Here is an 18,481-nt window from a genome sequence, read left to right as displayed (position 1 = left end):
GAGAACGTATTAATATACAATATTTAAACAGAACGTTGTACTATGAGTGTAATTTGCTCCATAATACGTACGTATAAGATAAGGCTCGCACAATCAGTAATCTCTTTTAAAAAAAACACATTTTTACAGACTGGCTTTTATGTGATGTCGTCGTTTTATTTTTATTTGTTGATTTTACTAAATAAATATACATATATATTATTTTATTTATTTTTATCGTATTTTATTTTATTATTATATTATTTCTGTTATTATTATTGCCTTGCTCTGTTTTTAAAAGGTGCTATAAAAAATACATTTATTATTATTATTATTATTACATACTTTTATTTCAGTAAGTTTTAAATACAGGACTCACTGTGTTGTCTTTGTATTTTTACTTATGCAAAGCATCTAAATACTTATTATATAGTGTGTATATTTATATATATATATATATATATATATATATATATATATATATATATATATATATATATATATATATATATACATATACATATATATATATTTGGCTTCTCTGTCACTGCAGCCTAAAACGCGTTGCTGAACTTTATTAGCAGATAAAACGTGTGATCGCTGATGTGTCGCGCTAGCTAGCTACAGACGCAAACAGCTGACATACTCTGTGGCTTTGACGGATATCCATGCAAGCTGCCACCGGGAGAGACGTCGTGCTGCTCGGACAGCAGCGGAGACCGTTCGCCGTCCATCGACCACCACACCCCGGCCTCTCAACGAGAGCCCGTTATCCCGCCGAAGAAGAAGAAGGTAATCCCGGGACGTTGTGATGGCGTCGCTGCGGAGATTTCAACCGCTGAAAAAAAAAACCCCTGTCAAGTCAGGTCGGCTTTCTGACATCCACATGACAAGGTGGTGAGAACAAACTGAGGGCGGAAGTGAAATAACGAAAACATCTCGTCACGTGACTGGGGGGATCTGAGTCACGGCTGTGATGGACAAGCGCGCTCGACCAATGAGGTGGGGAGCGGTTGGGGTGGGCGGGTTCACGGGCGCCGTTGAGCCGTTGGGAGGTTAGACAGTCAGGGCCGCGTTCCAATACTAATACACATCGTCCTCTACTGGAGGTTTAATACCTTTTCACAGGTATTTTACGGCCTCCATTGTTCCAATCTGTTATAAAAAACCTTTATTTTACAGCAGTACATTTAAAGAGCCGTATTTCACATTCTGGATATTAATATAGCAGCAAGCAATTTGCTAAATTACGATATTACGTATATATATATATTTGTGACTCACACACACACACACACACACACACACACACACACACACACACACACACACACGTATAATAGTCTTTATATATTTTATTGTGTAAAGCACTACAAATGCTTGTGAAGTACTATATAAATAAAGAGTGACATTTATTATATTATGATGATATATTATCATTATGTTATGATTGAGTTACATAAATTATATACACAGAAACACACTCCTGTCTATCAATAGGAAGACATGAAAATTAGCGGTGGATGCAAATGAATGTTCTGACCCCCCCCCATTCTTGTTTCTCGAGACGCATTTTAGGAATCGGGACGTCCTTTAGTCCAGAGGTCATTTTTAGTACATTTTTGGTCAAACTACTACATCTTCCCTTCAAAGAGCAGCCTGATTTAAATTTTTTCACTGCCATGGCTGATTTAAAAAATCCCTCTAAGCACCAGGATGCAAAGACGCAAATGTCTTGTCACTGATCAGGATGCAAAGCAGATGCTAAGTTTCAAATTTGATTGCAAATTGCAAATAAAATCCATCTGTATTTGGGCAAAAAAGTTATAAATTCTATGGTTTTATCACAGCAAACAGTTGAATCTAGTGGTTACATTAACTAATAAACACAATAAACTCTTAGTATAAACTAGCATTCATTAGAATATGCAGAGATTAACTGAGAGCAACAGAACGTTTAAGAGAAAACTATTATGTAATATTAAAGTAAGAAGTATCTATTATGCGGATCAGAAAGGATTGGGTGAGTTACGGAACACACACTACTTCGATCGGTTCTGTTAGCTCTTCCTTGATGTTTTCCTGCTTCTCCGGAAGCTTCCTCCAGCTCACTTTGACATCTTTAGTTGCTCCTTTATCGCTCAGCTTCCTTTCCACCTGCCGGAACAGGAAAGAGACATGAAACGTGACATCTCGTGGGCAATTTTTTTTTTATTCATATATGTCAGAAATTCTTCAAAGGTTGAACGTATAAGTCACCCATTTCAAGACCGACTCCTTCACAGCGGGGTCCGTCATGTCCACTGAGGAGTCGACGGTCAGCTTGAGTCTCACCCACTGTTTCCTCACTGGAGCTGGACAGATATAAGAGTGAACGGTATGTATTATATATTTCATAAACTGCCATGATACTGGGCTGCACAGGCATGAAAGTTCATCCAACTCTGACCAGAAAAAAGGATTTAAACACAGCCCGCCTGTGTCCACGGTATAAGAGTGATAATGCACTCTGAGGGGGCGGTCCTGTCTGCTTTAGACACATTGATTTCTACAGTAAACATCACAGGGTGTGGTTGAAGAAGACCTTTACCAGAGTAGCAGAAAAAGGGCAGTTTCTCAGCGCAATCCCAGTCGATCATCCAGTGTGGTTCGCTGTTGACCTTAAGTGCGGCACAGTCCCCGTTTGACGAGGGCCTCAGCGGCTTCCAGGGTGCGAATGAGGTCTCGCTCCCGTCGGACCACGCCCAGGACGTCCCCGTCAGCCCGATCCAGACCGGGTCCTCCTTCGCCATCCTCTGCAGCTCCTCGTTCTCGAGCCGGCTCCTCACTCTGGCCAGGTCCGTGTGCCGCTCCCTGCAGTAGGTCTGAGCAGCGAGCCAGGTCACGGTGCCGTTCCCCGGAGAAAACCTTTCAGAGGGAGCAGTTTTGGAACCTGCAAAAAACGACGAGAAAATACCCAGTGTTCACGGTGTTTACACCGCAGAGCATTAACATTATGATCACATTCTTACCATCGTAGCAGGAGAAGTTCAAACTGTTGTTGCAGGCCGTAGCAAACCATTCTCCAGTAGCTCCGATGCTCCCACAATGATGCTGTTTTGCTAAAGGTTCACCACTTGTCCACTTCCAGTGGGCCTGTTCTCCCTCTTTGTAGTCGTCGGCGTCCGACAGTGACCAACCCCAAACCCTGTACAAACCTAAGAAGGCGTACGAGACCCCGGACTCAATCAGACCAGGCAGTTTCTGCAGGTCCTCCTCGTCGTTGACGGAGGCCAAGTCAGTGTGTTTGTCTCTGCAGTATTGCCGGGCGTCAAGCCAAGTTTTGGCTTCGTTGATGAAGTTGTACTGACGATGATGAAGGGAGGATGTGAAGTGGCACAGACCTGTGGACAAGAAGTATTAAGATCATTTACGAAAAATGCCAAATTTAAAAGTCCTAGAAGTATTGTTAGATATACTTATAGTATAAAAAGTAGCATTTTACTGTTGTAGTTGGACGAGGTGGGGCTAGTTTTAATTACGTAATATACTATTATGCATTTTCATCCAGTGGTTGGGCCCCCATGTAAGGGACAGCAAATAGATCGGAGGGATTTGAAGATTATTTATTCACCTGAGATTAAAAAAATGCCAAACAATCTCCTCTCCATGGTCTTCAGTGTCTATAAGAAAATAAAACAATGTATGAACAAGAAATTATATATATATATATTCTAGACAAATTAAGGAAAAATGATAACTCAAGCCACCATAAATATCATATTATTGTGAGGATAATAAAACTCACCTGTGACGGAGAAAGAAGACACTCTCCAATAAGAGAACCCAGCTAGTCTTCTCTTGTTTTTTGCATCTTGATTCTGCATTTTAAAACAACACATCTTGAATATTCAAAACAGGAGGCCTGCCTGTTTTTTTTTTCCCTCAAGGCATCTGCATGTCTAATCTCCTCACCGGTAATTCACATGATGATGCAAAAAAATCCCCTTTTGAGAAAAGTAGAGTTTTATATATAAGCGACCTGCTGGCAAACAAAATGCATCGGCAGACATTTTAACAATGGATATAAAAGATAAGATATTAAAAAATCACGTTCAATGTACCTTTTTTTTCCCCCAAACAGTTTTAATTCTCAAATTGTTCTGTCTAACAAACCATCAAGTCAAGTTATTAAAATATGATGCGTAGGGATGAGGTCACGTTGTGCACACACACTGACTTAGTAATAGTAGAGCAGAGTGCACTGTTTGTTTAAGTGGCTTGCTGAATGTGTCCGTCCTTATCCATCTCCGCATGGTTTGGCGTATCTCCTCTAACAATGCAAAGCACATGGAAACATGGCCGGTCGGTCTGAACTGATGCAAAGGTTTTTGCAAAACAGAGAAGGTTTCTGGGTCCAGGGTAAAACTAGTTTCTTTATTTTGTAAACAAATCAGCACAGAAGCACGGATTGAAACATGCTGGTCCACATTATTCTCATAACCTTTTTGATCATTACGGTTAAAGCTGAAATCAGAAATGTGACATTGTCTGTGTAATGTAATTTTAAATACCATGCTATGCTATTATATCATACTGTTTTGTTGTTGTATTATTACGCATTATCAAATACTGAATCAGTTTTGCACGTCGAAATCTTTCTCGTAGCTTCAGACTACGTGATTGGGTTAAAGATGATTGACATCTGAGATAACCAATGGCGCTGTATTTTTCCCTTCATCGTAAACACCCGGGCTGAAGAAGGGGAAGATCCTCTCCGGGAACGAGCACCCGGTGAAGGTGTAGATGTGAGACCTGACGTCCACGTCAAAGAACGACACGGTGCCCTCCTCGTAGTCCGTAAACACTCCGACCACCTGCGGCTTGTCCTTGAGGGAGAGAAGGACCGAGGGGGAGTCCAAAGCGCGGTACTCTTCCCCGGCCCTCAGCCGCACTGTCCAAAAGCCGTTCTCCGGCTTGGAGGTGATCATCCCCTTCCTGTTGACGGACTCCTTGACCATGCCCAGGTCCCAGAAGGTCTTCCTCCCCACCGCAACCTGAACGACAATGACACGAAACAACTGAACCCGGAAACTGCAGTATTTGAGGATTTTTCCGAAACACTTTCAAATTGATTTCGAGCACCAGTTCTCCAATCAATCCGTTGTCAATCAAAGACCCTGACCTGGAAGTAGAACCTGCCGGACAGGAAGCCTCTCTTGGCTAGGACGCAGATGACGGGGTCGAAGCGTTGGGGGTTGTCGGGCACGATGTGCAGCATCTCGCCGCGGCCCGCCTGCTTTCCGTCAGCTGACAGGACGATGTTTGGATGGGCAGTGTCCGGGTCTAAAACCACATTGACTAGGGAGATAAAATGTAGTTAAATGCATATGAAATAGGCTGGGCGATATATCTCGATATTATCGCGATATAAGAAACTACGTAATTATGTTGAGGGAGGTCTTACTTGCATATTTCTGGATCTTCTTTATCTCTGTCAGGGAAATAAAAGTGTTGGCGGTTGCAATGAGACATTAGACGTTTAGAAAGCATGGAACTTTGAAGAAGGCTTTTCACTTTACCTTCCTTCTTCAGGTCCTTCAACTCATTCTTCAGGGTGACGCTCAGTTTGGACAGCGCCCCCCTCACCGCCCCTACGCAGAGTTCAGGGTTCACGGCGATCTCCGTCCACTCTCTGGTGGGAGGAGGTGACATCAGAGAGGGAGACTTCTACCAGAGGGAGACACGGTGAAGGAGATATTATATTTTGTATCTTTAAATCTGGGGTACGCTGTGCAGTGCGCTTCAGGGTAGCCATTTTCTTTTCTGAAAACAGCTGTTTTCACCACAGTTCAAGGGTTGATTGTAACCTGTAAGACGTTCAGATGGTCCTCGGTGTCTCGTAACTCCTCCAGCTCGGCGCTTCTCCTCTGCAGCTCATCAATTTCCCGCTGCAGCTCGTCGACGAGCTCCTCTGCCCTCCTCTCTGTGGCGCTCTGCTTCTCCTTGATCTCCGCGTTGACTTCAATTTGTCTCTCCTCGACGGAGCGAATCAGAGAGGCAAAGAGACGGTCGCTCTCCTTCGTCTCCTTCTCTGCACTTGCCTGGACGGGGACAAGAAAAATGTGTTTACACCCTCAAACTATAGTTCCTACGTTGTGTGCATCTGTGCTCTGTAGCTGTTTGGGATTTCCTACATTTCCCAAAATGCCTTTCACATTTGCAAAAGATTTCAATTGGTAATCAGGGATTCAGTCTTGTTTTAAGTTTGAGTCTAGTTTGAGTATTAGATTCAAGTGTTAAAAGACTAATCAGACACCAAAACTTTGTAGTTGTATTGCATTCTGTGATCAACATTTCCTTTATTGGACTCACGTTGCTGAGCTTCAGACAGCTTTTGATCTCCTCCACTTTCTTCTGTCGTTCCTGAATCATCTGCTGGAAATCCACCTCACTCTTCTTTATTTGGACCTAAACCAGCAGAACATACGTTGAAACCTTCAGTTGGCAGACTGCAAAGGTTGCCGCCTACATTACTAGCAAATGAGACTATTAGACACACACCGTACATGCAGAAGTTAATATTCAGGATTTCATTGCCAACCACCAAAGATAGAGATTACAGTCTGACTATTTGACAATGACCCCAAACAACGCTTGTCCCTGTTTGCCACACTGACGAAGAAGACCAAAGCAGTAACAGATGCTTTGTTTGGTGGCACAGGGTACACTCCAGGCCTGCGTACCTTCCTCTTCCGGCTCTCGTCCTCTATCGTAACGGTCTGGTGGTCTTTGTGCTGCGTCTCGGTGCAGAACCGGCACACGCACTTCTGCTCGTCCCTGCAGAACATCTCCAGCAGCCTCTCGTGCTTCTTGCACAACCTGTCCTGCAGGTTGGGTGCCGGCTCGATCAGCTTGTGGATCTTCAAGGTGGCGACTCTGCGGTGGGGCTCCAGGTGGGCCTCGCAGTACGAGGTCAGGCACACCAGGCAGGACTTCAGGGCCCTCACCTGCAGGGAGGTCGCGGCGCAGACGTCACACGTCACCTCGCCCGGTTTGGCCGAGCACAGCGGCGGAGCCGCCGAAGACACTGTAACCTGCCTGAATGTGTCCGCCAGCTCTTTGAAGGCCGCGTTGACGCTTATTTCAGGCCGGGAGGTGAATGGTCTGTCACAGGCGGGGCACTGGCAGACCTCACTGCTGTCCCACACGTTCTGGATGCAGGCCTGGCAGAAGTTGTGTCCGCAGGGAGTGGTGACCGGGTCGGTGAACACCTGCCGACAGATGGTGCACTGGAACTGCTTTTCTGGCAGCATGTTACCCGGGGAGGCCATTGTCTGTAAAAAAAGGAAGTTAGGTGATCAGTTGGTCAGGGAGAGGTTTGATAGAGGAAGAACAAACACAAACGGAAGCACTGAACTTCCGTAATGAAGTCAAAACACGGTTAACTACCTCACAGGTGTTTATTTAACATCTAGGCACAATTTACAAGCACGTCTTGAAATTCAGGACTTATACACCCTGCACTGTTTGAACTGCTTGGTGTATTAGTCATTGTTTTCTCAGATAAATACACACACCAGACACACCCACCGAAAACAGGCCACATAATTACACCGGTGCACATACACCCTTTTACCAACGGAAAGAACTCTAAGCTCAGCTACAGGAAAAAGTTACTATGAAGTTAACAAATGATTCACTGCCTTGCTCAAGGGCGATTCTCAAACAGGATACCTGCTGACTCAGACACTTGCTGACAGTTAGAAGAGAAGGTTGAAACAGTAGGAAACAACTCTGACCATAGATCAAAATCCCCTCGACAACTGATTAGCATATTATATCTGTTTTATTAAACAATCAAATCATGGCTATTATGAAATACAGTAAGTCCCTGAAGTAAATAAACAGAGAGGGTTAGGATTAAGGCCTAACATGTATCCAATGAATCAAATCTACAGCTCAGCTCATCATTCAATCCCACGACAACCAAGACCAATTGGTTCAAAACTGCTGTTGCAGGTCATTTCAACATCCAGAACGAAAGTAAAACAACTTCTCCAGCACAAATTGAAGCTTTAAAACAACTTTTAGACGACACTGAATGTTAAGAAACCTTTCAAAAACATAAATTACCTTTTTTTTTTTGCAACAAAGCTGATCATATTTCTTTAGCTTTTATCGAATATTTGACACACTTACTTCTCTGAGGGGAACCCGGTCAGTCACACTTCTGTCCTCGGTGACAGCGGAGCAGGTGACTCTGCTGCCGTATGAATGAGTGTGAATACATAACTGTGAAGCAGGAAAAAAAAAAAAAATCTAACGTCAACAGTTACTCATCAGCCCGACACCCTCCCTCTCCTGAGCCCAGCAAACTGTAACTACCTGATCTGAACCCAGCATGCACTTGCAGCACACCCCACTATTAGTTAGCTGTATCAACAATGCTCACATGTTGCAGCATGTGACATTTGTGGTGCATATGTGTGTGTGTGTGTGTGTGTGTGTGTGTGCTTATGGGATCACGGGAATACTATAGTAGCAGCTCTCACACAGGGAAGGAGTGCGTTTGCCTCATGGGTGGGGTGCTTTAAGTCCAATGGTTAACATTCTCCACGACACACCTGAAACTCACAGGAACTTCAGCGTGATCTGAGGAATGCTGCGGCTCTGCATTGCGCCGAAAACATGACATCGTTACCGGTGCCTGCTTCCTTGAATATAGGTTATGAAGAAGGACACGTTAGAGCACAGTAAAGGCCTTGAACAGAAGAATTGAATGTAATCTTGTTAATAAAGCAGGAGTGTTTGTTAAACACACAGCTAATGCCTGGAACCAGACCAGCAGTGGCTCATTTACAGATCAAAGATCATGTGATGGGTCTATAAAGTGCTAACAGGATGTACATATTTAACTAGAAAGGTGCGCTCAGCAGAGTGCAGATCTCCTCCAGGTGCGTCTGCAATGATCACTGCTGTGTGTTGTGTGACTGAATGAATACAACCTACAATTGGCTAAACCCCCCCCACCCCCCCACCCCATCTAGACACCAGTGGCCTGTAAGGCGCCGTGAACACACGTCATTCAAACTCCAAAAACAAACCACGATTCATGCAGGCAATCGGCTCAAAGTCGTCATATAAGATGTTTTCGTTCGATCTTGCCAAAAAAACAAAATTAAACTCACTAAGCTGCCCGCCAGCTTAGAAGCGGCTGAGTGACGGCGATGTACTCAGCAGTGTGTGTGTGTGTGTGTGTGTGTGTGTGCGCTGGTATTTCCGTTAGCTGTTAGCGGTTAGCCAAACACACCGTCCAAAACACCATACAAGTGAGCAGGCATTGGGTGACTCTTTCATGCTGCTGTAAATGCTCAAGAATGCACCAAATGTGTATTAATCCAGGTCTAAAAATAGTCCCAACAATTGATACAAACTACAGTGCCCTGCTTTTTCAAGTAAAAATATATATTTGTTGCCAGTTTTTAAGGATGTGTGTATTAAGCAGGAGCCAAAACTAGTCAGACTTTCTCCTGTGTGGCCTCCAAGTTGAATACCTGTCAGCTTAAATGAAGCATGGATGTCTGAGACCCTTTTTTCCATGATCTCATTGGGTATTAGGAATGTAAAACAGATGCAAATCTGTGCTGCGATATCTACTTGTTGAACTGAGAAGCGCCTTCTTTTAGCACGGGCGTACAAAGACACTGTTATGAGTTACGCCGATCAGTGAGTTCTGGATCAAGTTCCCCAAATACATTGAGGTTAAAGACTGAAGCCTAAAGATGGTCTTTCTGTCCACGTGATGGCTATAGATTCCTGATGTTTGGCTTGTTGCGTAACCACCCCTGAATGAATCAAATACATCTGTAAGCATTTCCTGCAATGTCCTGACCGCTCCACATAATGGCAATAACATGCAAGGCAGGCAGACACACACGGTAGTCATTCATTCCAATCAGTTCAATTCAGATCAAAACACATATTAGGACCTTTCGGTGACAGAGTGTCTTGTGTATGAATGTTAAAAGCCTCTCTCTAAAGAAGGACGATCAGCGTTCGGTGGTCGCTTATGAACCAAAAACGTAGGCTTGGGGTCTGAGCTTAAAATGTCCCAAATGTTTCCTCAGTATATGTTTTTATTTTTTGTCTCTATACAGCAAATGTCACTCCAAGTTCATTCATGAGCAGTGTGACTCATCTTCAATCAGAAAAGTTGTATTCGGCTGTATTATTTGCCCAGAGAATTGTTTTTTCTTGCTGCTGTTTACATTCCTTATGATGCACATTTTTTAAAATGCACTACAGGAATGTACTACTGTTTGCTTTGTCATGTGTTTGTTGTGCGTCCCTCCCAGTGTTGCATAAAGATAATAAAATGATTCTTGACTCCGGTCTGTCTCCTATTATTGATCAGTAATAACCTCATAATCTTCAGAACAATCAGTGTCCGAGTTTTGACAGCAATTTCTAGGACATAAATTTGACAAAACTTAGAGATATTGAGTGTATCGAGAGCCTTCTTCTCAGTCAAATAAAGAGAGCAGTTTTACATATTACTCAAAATCTATTTTTTTTATGTTTTTTTGCCAACAACCTGATGTACGTAGCTCCCTTACACAGGGAGAAAGTTATTTAAGTTTGCAATAAAGCTACATGCATACTGTAATATTTACATAAAATAGTAGACTCTAAATCATTTCATGTTATAGATTTTATTCCATCAAAATAGCAACGTATCGTTTTGCCCGTCTGCCTGATTCCCTGTGAATGCAGCGTTACGGCCACTTGTTTACATGCAGTACTTCCCCTGCTTTGTGTGTGCAATCATTTAATAAGTGAGGTCATTCCGTCTCCATCGCTAGACACCAATTAAACCGTAATAACATACCATCCTGCTTAATTGATTTTATTTTTAAAGTCTGCTACAAAACACAAAAGACAAAGGATAAGTGGAGAGGGAGGTGCTGCATGTTTGCTGCTCAACAATTACAAGGAGTGGAAGATTACAACCGAGCCTTTGCCTCTAAACATACTGAGAAATCACAATATACATATGTAACATACAGGTAATATGATAATTGCTTACTTTGTTAATAGACACAGTTCATGACAATTATAAGTCCATTCTGGTAAAGGCTGAGAATGAGAACAAGAATTACCAGTTTGGAATAAACGTCAGTGTGGGAGGAGCTTGTCGTCTTTATTAAGAAGTCTTGTTTTAGCGCACATGCCTACAATTGCCGTCAACACACCTGTTAAGGAGCATCTGCCTGTTCGACCTGTGCAGGTGAGACATTATTTCTATTCTATATGAGATATCAGTACGCTATGCTTCAAGTTAAACTGCCTTTTGCCACAAATGTGAACAACGTCAGCAATGTTTCTCAAAAGGAAATCGGTCGGAGGTAGAGCAGAGAGTGGGGTCGGTCTCCGTCTGTTCATCTGCCCTTCGAGTGCGGTGAATATTATTAGTATCGCATTATATTATATTAACTTTTACGCTGCCGAACGGCATGCTGGGTACGACTCGAGACACAGAGATCTACGGGACATATTTTTGGTAATTTTCAACCTCCAACAATTTTTTTTCCAACAATGATCAACCTCCCACTGGAGGCCAAGCAATCAAAATTCCATGTAAAATGCAAAAAAAAAAGTATTCTAATGCTTCTATTAGAGTTTGTGTGTCAGTATTAAAACAACAGAGGGGACTTTTATGGAGAAAACAGTGCTGCAACATTCCTGAGTATAATTTAAACCTATGTTACAAGTACTACTCATTAACCTGAGCCAACTGCACCATCAGGACATTCGGACACTCCCACTTTAATGAGCTCCTAATTAATTATAGTGTTTCTACCTTTTAGATAGATGTTCTCGAAGCTGCTTCTCTCATTCACCTGTGACAAAAACATTCCTTCACTGTACATCAGATCTCACTGGGGGGTTTTTCTGCAGGCTTTAATTTCACTTCCTGTGTTCAAAAGTACCTGATTTGTCAAGTTGAATTTGTTAAAAAATGCAGAACAAGATATGAAATATTTGAATTTTAGTGAACATCTTCGGGCTTGGACGTCATAAAATGTTACTAATAATTTAGACTTAAAGTATTTCAATGTTTCAAAAACAACAGCAACAGTAAAACTTTTGCACACTTTGTTGCAGGTAGTAGTATATATATATATATATATATATATATATATATATACACTTATATACTTTTGAATGGTAGCCAACTATTTGTACTACTGTAGTTGCTTCTTCCAGTTTAGATTGGTGGTAATTAAGAAAACAACAAAATATGCAGTTGATGGTGGTACAAAGTAATAAGAGAACATTTTTGCCATTTGGAGAAAAGCATACATTCATTCATTAATCTGATAATCCAATAAAAAACAATACTGTGTGGTATTGTTTTTTAAGGAGTTTTTGTTTTGTTGCTTGAGATACCGTGGGAAAACAAAAAAACTTGTTGGTTATATGAAAACTATTCAGTGCATATACTTCTATATATTGTATACAGTGAATGGGAATATAATCTTTTAATGTCAATACTGTAGTTTGGATTGAAGCATACTAATGTTGTAGTAGTAGTAGTAGTAGTAGTAGTAGTAGTAGTAGTAGTGTAAAATTGTAGTGTGAAATCAAAGACTCTATTGTATCTTTATTCTTTATACATATAAATCAAGAGGTCGTCTGCATATAATAGAATATATAGACGTTTTATTCTGATTTACAGTATGATCAGGTTTTTAGTAATTTTCTTTTTTCTGCACATAATCTTGAAGAGTTCATTTTAAATCAAAAATATACATTTTGAATGAAAGGTATACCTTTTACAATTTAATAACAATGGATATTACTACCCTGGAAATCTCCACAATCAAGCAAATGTAGGTTAGAACTATATGTTAAAATCAGGATTCTTTTTAAAGACATTTTTACATTGTAGTATTTAAAGAAATCCACTCAATTGTTACACGTGCATGTGTCAGTAATACAATGCTATTTTTCTCAGTCAGAAACATGGCCTTTGCGTTGTCTGAGGAGCAGTTTCGATGCGTCATCTGTCTGGATATCTTCCACAACCCTGTCTCCACCCCATGCGGACACAACTTCTGCCTGGGATGCATCAAACGTTACTGGGACACGAGACCTAAGTCGCAGTGTCCGCTGTGCAATGAGGCCTTCAAAACCCGTCCAGAACTCAGGATCAACGTAGGATTGAAAGACATCACAGAGCAGTTTAAAAAGTCAGTTTTTAACAATGTCTTGCAGAATAAAATACACCTTTTAAAGCATTTTGTTTTCCCCATGTTTGACTTGAATTAACCAGATCTGTATTAAATCAAAAGGTCCATAAACGGCCAGCCAGCTTACAAGCCACAACCACCAAAGAGATCACCAAATATTGGGGAGCAACCGAAACAAGTTTCGAAGTCTGAGGAAGTTCCGTGTGACGTCTGCCAGGGAAACAACGTAATGGCGGTCAAGTCGTGCTTCTTGTGCCAGGTGTCTTACTGTGAAATTCACCTCACGCCTCATCTCAGGGATCCAATGTTGACGAAGCACAGGCTGACGGATCCGGCCACCTTCGTCACCAGTCACCTCTGCGTGATTCACAACAAGGTCCTGGATAGGTTTTGCAAGAGTGATCAGACGCCTATTTGTGTGAAATGCAGAGAGATGGAACACAAACACCACGAGATCGTCTCCATACAGAGGGAAAGCAAGAGGGTCAGGGTGAGGAAAATGATCTACGTCCACCTTTTTCATTGGAATTTCATAATAGCACTGATTCTGACAATATACTGTATATTATACGCCTGTTTGCCTGTAAAATCATTATCATTTATCTTCATTATGGTAGCTTTACAGTGATCTTGACGCTGTATTTGTGTTCACATGCAACCGTTGCAGATTCGGATCAAGAAAACCGAAGCAGAGTTTCATGAAATGGTCCAGGACAGACTCTGTAAACTTGAGGAGATCAACGCTTCAGCAGAGTTGAGCAAGGTACGTTTTGTATTTGAATGTCTTTCACTACCACTTGATTTTAACCATAGCTATCATTGTTGTCTTCTTGCACGTCTTGGTAACCCAATCAAGAGATGAACACTGACTTAATTGCAAAATAATAAAAAACAAATCCATAATTTAGACCCTTGTAAGAGGGAAAGAACAAACTTTCCTTTCATTCCTTTTTCTGTCCTCTAATCAAATCAGATTTCCCTATATTTGCACCATTTTCCATACCAATTAATACCGATGCATGCCCATCTGCAGATGAATAAAGAACACGAGATACAAGAGAGCATCCAGGTTGTCACCAGGGTGATAAGCATCATTGAGAAAAACCAGGCTTTGCTCATCGACGAGATCGAGAAGAAGCAGGAAGCGGTTAACAAGACCGAGGACGACCTTCTCAAAGAGCTCGGGCAGGAAATCAACGAACTACAGCGGAGACGAAGTGAGCTGCAGCACCTGGAGCACAGCGACGATCCTCTCCATCTCCTGCAGGTTAGAACGGTATTTTCATCATTTATACCAGAGCTGGATTATAGTCTACTGAATATATCAAATGAATACAATCCCTGATTTAGTTTTTGCACTCATTTTGTGTGTCACCGTCTTCCTGTCTCAGTGTTTTCCCTCTCTGAGCGCTCCGATGTTGGGCAGGGACTGGTCTCAGCTCGGCGTTCACTCGGCCAGCTACATGGGGCCAGTGAGGAGAGCTTTCACCAAGCTGGTGGACGTCTGCCACGAACTAGAAAACAAACTGTCTGCGGAAGGTCAGTGACTTAAGTTGTGATATCGTTGTTGTATTGCTTGGTTGGGATTAGTACCATCATCATTTGAAAGTAGGAATCTTTCATGAAGCAAAATAACAACTGTTTTTCTCCTTTTTTTATAGAAATGAGTAAGGCATATCAATATGCAGGTATGTTTCTGATTGTGAAATCCTCATCTTGTCACACCGATGTCTGACCTCGTAGCTGATGTCAGCCTCCTCCATAGAAACAGACAGAGTTGAAGCAAGCAAAGAGAGCACCTCATTATTTAGGAATTATTGGACTTTTGACCCAAACTCAAATTGGTTTTCAGCCCAATAAACGCATTATGTTCTGGTTTGAAAGGATCATGTGGATCTGTGATTAAGTATTCAGATTATAATACATGGACACCTGTGTTTTGAGTCCCTCTCACCCGTACCTTCGTTCTTTCCGTCTCCAGTGGATGTGACTCTGGATCCAGTGACCGCTTCTGGCTGGCTGTGTCTGTCTGCAGATGGGAAACAGGTACAAGTGTGACGGTGTGATCGCTGACTTAAATACGTGACAAACTTATGTCACAGTAACTGACGCTGTTGTTGTTGTTGTTGATTGATTGACTGACAGGTGATCCTCAGCCACCAGCAGAAGAAACCCTCCCCCCCTGACGACCCCCGCAGGTTCGACTCCTGCGTCTCCGTTCTGGGGAAACAATGCTTCACCTCTGGGAGGCATTACTGGGTGATTCAGGTAGGAGCTCACACCTTCAGCTACTACTCTACATCAGCTGGTCCATCCTGACAAAGGGCTCTTTCCTGATCCAATGTGATGCTCTAAGGATGTTTTGTAAATTCGTGTTTCAGGTTGGTGATAAAACAGACTGGGATCTTGGCGTGGCCAAGGAGTCCATCAACAGGAAGGGGTCCATCACGGTGCGTCCTGACAGCGGTTACTGGGCCATCTGTCGGCGCAAAGGCGGCAGTCTCAGCGCCTGCGCCGGCCCCTCCGTCACGCTCCGCCTCCAGGAAACCCCCCAGAAAGTGGGCGTGTTCCTGGACTACGAGGAAGGGTCGGTGTCCTTCTACGACGCCGAGGCGAAGACACACATCTACACTTACACCTGTTGTGACTTCACTGAGCCTCTGTACCCGTACTTGAACCCCTGTCTGCGCGACAAAGGGAGAAACATCGCCCCGCTGATCATCTGTCCTGTTGAGGTCGGGGAAAGTTAGTCGAGCGCAGCATTTTGAACGCATTCAGACGGCAACGTTTACTTAAACGTCGTGAGGAAGTTTGAATTAGAGGGCCCTCCTGCTGAGACCTCCACCAAGAGCCGATGAGGACCAGACGTGAACATTCAAAGGAGGGCGACCAGCTAAGTGTTATCTTAAAGAGCAAGTCTGTTACTGCAAAGCTATACATAAACAGTGTTATCCAATGATTTGGCAACGTTCAGTCATTAACCATGTATGGATCTGGAGATCAGAGAGGCTCCATGTAAACAATGTATAAATAGTGGGTGACAACAAAGTGTTGGGGCTTTGTTTGAGGGCTTTTTCAGCTTTTTTAGGTCTCTGACCTTTTTGCGTTTTTTGGCATTTTTCTTTTTCTTTTGAAGTCCAAGAGAAGGTGTATTTACTCCATTTTGTACTATGGTACTGGTTCTGAAATATGAAGGCATACTTATAACTGTTGAATTGTTTATTTTATATTGTTTTGATGTTATTTATTCATTTGTAAAAAAAAAAAAAAAAATCTATTCCATCATTCTTACTCACTACAAATGTTTGGCATTATATACACACATGACATGACATTGAATAATTTGGTTTGTTCTGACGCTGTTACACTCACATGTACATTGTTTATAAAAAGTTTGATTTATTATTTTAAGGTTCTGCTTCTTTAGTTTGTTTTTTTACCTTTTCATATTGATACATGTGCTCATTTGATTTATTTTTGCCAACATTTATGAAGCCAAATCACCATAAGATCTTTTTCTTAAGGGGGTTTGCTTTCAATGTACCAATTACTATATATCATTTCACAATAAATAAACAAACTTCACAAATCTTTTTTATTTCTATTGTTAAAGAAGTCATAATGCCCTGAATTGTGGAATTGTTATGAGACTAAAACATCTCTTGATTCATAGTTTTTAACTGTAAAATGTTATTTTTACAAATGACCACTAGGAGTCGCTAAAGTCAAAAGTCTCTGTTTCAACTGTGTGACCACCATGACTGAACTGAATCAAAACGGCCAACAGGTGGCGATGTGTCATCAATAAATCCATCAGCCATCATCACAAGGGAAAGTCCTTACTGCACAGAGTAACTGCTTAAAGGAGCAGTGTACGGAATGTAGTGCCATCTAGTGGTGAGGTTGCAGATTGCAAGCAGCAACACCCCCCTCCGCTCACCCCTTCCTCTCCAGACGTGTCAGTAAAATACAATGGCCTTCAGGAATGGATAGGTGTCAGCTAATTCTTCATATCCAAGTATTCTACAATTACTTCGTATTCATCTATTTTGCCAATTACTTTAATCCATTGTATTTGTATCACTGCTGTCCTCAAGCCATTGCTCTCAGATCTCGTAGATGCTCTGGTAAATGCTGACCTCGTCGGTGCAGCGCTTTTGTTCCCGTCTACTCATTCATGGTGAATCGCTGATTCTGATCTCTTAACCTCAAATTCCTGTCAGGCTCCTTGTTACGCCTCATGTTTTAGCAGCTTAAGCCATCTTCATCGATCATTCGTGACGCTTTTCCTCCGCGCTTGGTAAGTAAATGTTGTTTTGGGGGGGAAATTAATTTAATAATTTAATATTTACTTTTAGTACCCATCCCTACCTTGAAGGTAACGCAAAAACTTCAAAGGCTCTCTTCTAGAACCAGTTCTTGGTTTTTCTGTTCCGGGCTGCTGCAGAAACATTGGTGGTGCAACATGGAGGACTCCGTGAAAGACGACCCCCTCCCTTTTTCTAAGCGAAGGAGAACTAAATTATTCTTAGTTTCAGGTCATTATACACTAATGAAAACATGGTTGCATTCCATTTTTGCCAATTCATCCCCCTACGTTGTGCACACTGTTCCTTTAAGTGTGTGGGTGAGTCAGGAACTGAAGATGCGGCACATAACACATACTGATGAATACCGGGCGTTGTGCTTTCAATGCTTCCAAGCTCTTGCCAAAACATTGCTCATCACATTACAATAAACACCGTGAACAGAATGTTGGGTTTCATTTCTGAGTAACTGAGAATCGGTTGACAGTTTCATTTTAACTGCATCCCTTCAACTTTTCTGCATAAATGAGCATGTACCTATGTGACATTTCTCAACTTTATGACTTGACGAAGATCACCTTGCACACAGTAGATTGTGAGAACTGACACAGCGGTCGTGATGAACTTGGTCAAAAGAAGCCTTGGAAATAGGACAGGCCTCGTGAGACCCTGAATTGGGATGCATCTCGAGGCTGGCATCTCTTATGAAAACATTTGTGTTGTACAGGAGCTGTTGAGGAACAAAGCACGAATATACACAACTATAAATATGCTTTCGTTTTTAGCCATGCTGCCGTAGTGTCAGCCTGCTGACCACTTTGGTCCACACTGAAAATTAGGTGCAGACATTCACGTTTCTAGGAGGATGAATCCTACTGATTTTGATGATCCCCAGACTTTTCATCTAGCGCCATAGTTAGGTCAAAATTGCCATTTTTTCCAAGAATTTGGTTCCTGACA

At 42.2% G+C, this 18,481-nt stretch overlaps 4 protein-coding genes across 4 annotated transcripts in view; 1 reads left to right on the top strand and 3 right to left on the bottom strand.

Annotated features, from left to right (window-relative positions):
- The window catches only part of LOC137885946 (type I phosphatidylinositol 4,5-bisphosphate 4-phosphatase-A-like), a 5,780-nt gene extending 4,896 nt beyond the window's left edge, over positions 1-884 (bottom strand). Inside the window, exon 1 of the mRNA XM_068728304.1 lies at positions 626-884. Coding sequence (XP_068584405.1) covers positions 626-713 — 88 coding nt within the window. The 5' untranslated portion in view covers positions 714-884. The remainder of the gene's footprint in view (positions 1-625) is intronic.
- Positions 885-1,319: 435 nt separating this feature from the next.
- On the bottom strand, positions 1,320-4,287 carry LOC137885998 (putative C-type lectin domain family 20 member A). Its single transcript, XM_068728368.1, has 6 exons — positions 3,767-4,287; positions 3,593-3,641; positions 2,991-3,362; positions 2,570-2,911; positions 2,239-2,333; positions 1,320-2,136 (listed from the first exon to the last, which is right to left on the bottom strand). The coding sequence occupies exons 2-6, from the start codon at positions 3,627-3,629 to the stop codon at positions 2,008-2,010; spliced, it is 975 nt and encodes a 324-aa protein (XP_068584469.1). The 5' UTR covers positions 3,630-3,641; positions 3,767-4,287; the 3' UTR covers positions 1,320-2,007.
- Positions 4,288-4,374: 87 nt separating this feature from the next.
- On the bottom strand, positions 4,375-8,467 carry LOC137885997 (E3 ubiquitin-protein ligase TRIM39-like). The gene is made up of 8 exons (XM_068728367.1): positions 8,161-8,467; positions 6,705-7,295; positions 6,334-6,429; positions 5,829-6,062; positions 5,541-5,688; positions 5,426-5,452; positions 5,144-5,319; positions 4,375-5,015 (listed from the first exon to the last, which is right to left on the bottom strand). Exons 2-8 carry the CDS (start codon positions 7,290-7,292, stop codon positions 4,647-4,649), a joined length of 1,638 nt encoding a protein of 545 aa, XP_068584468.1. The 5' UTR covers positions 7,293-7,295; positions 8,161-8,467; the 3' UTR covers positions 4,375-4,646.
- Positions 8,468-12,987: 4,520 nt separating this feature from the next.
- On the top strand, positions 12,988-16,725 carry LOC137885942 (E3 ubiquitin-protein ligase TRIM21-like). Its single transcript, XM_068728299.1, has 9 exons — positions 12,988-13,214; positions 13,317-13,704; positions 13,882-13,977; positions 14,248-14,481; positions 14,606-14,753; positions 14,876-14,902; positions 15,196-15,260; positions 15,360-15,482; positions 15,596-16,725. Exons 1-9 carry the CDS (start codon positions 12,988-12,990, stop codon positions 15,962-15,964), a joined length of 1,677 nt encoding a protein of 558 aa, XP_068584400.1. The 3' UTR covers positions 15,965-16,725.
- The last annotated feature ends 1,756 nt before the right edge of the window (positions 16,726-18,481 follow it).

Source organism: Cebidichthys violaceus, unplaced genomic scaffold (assembly GCF_023349555.1).
Source record: "Cebidichthys violaceus isolate CVI_PGR_0920_01 unplaced genomic scaffold, fCebVio1.0.p SCAF_41, whole genome shotgun sequence".
NCBI lineage: Eukaryota > Metazoa > Chordata > Actinopteri > Perciformes > Stichaeidae > Cebidichthys > Cebidichthys violaceus.
This window is presented reverse-complemented; position numbering and strand designations above follow the sequence as displayed.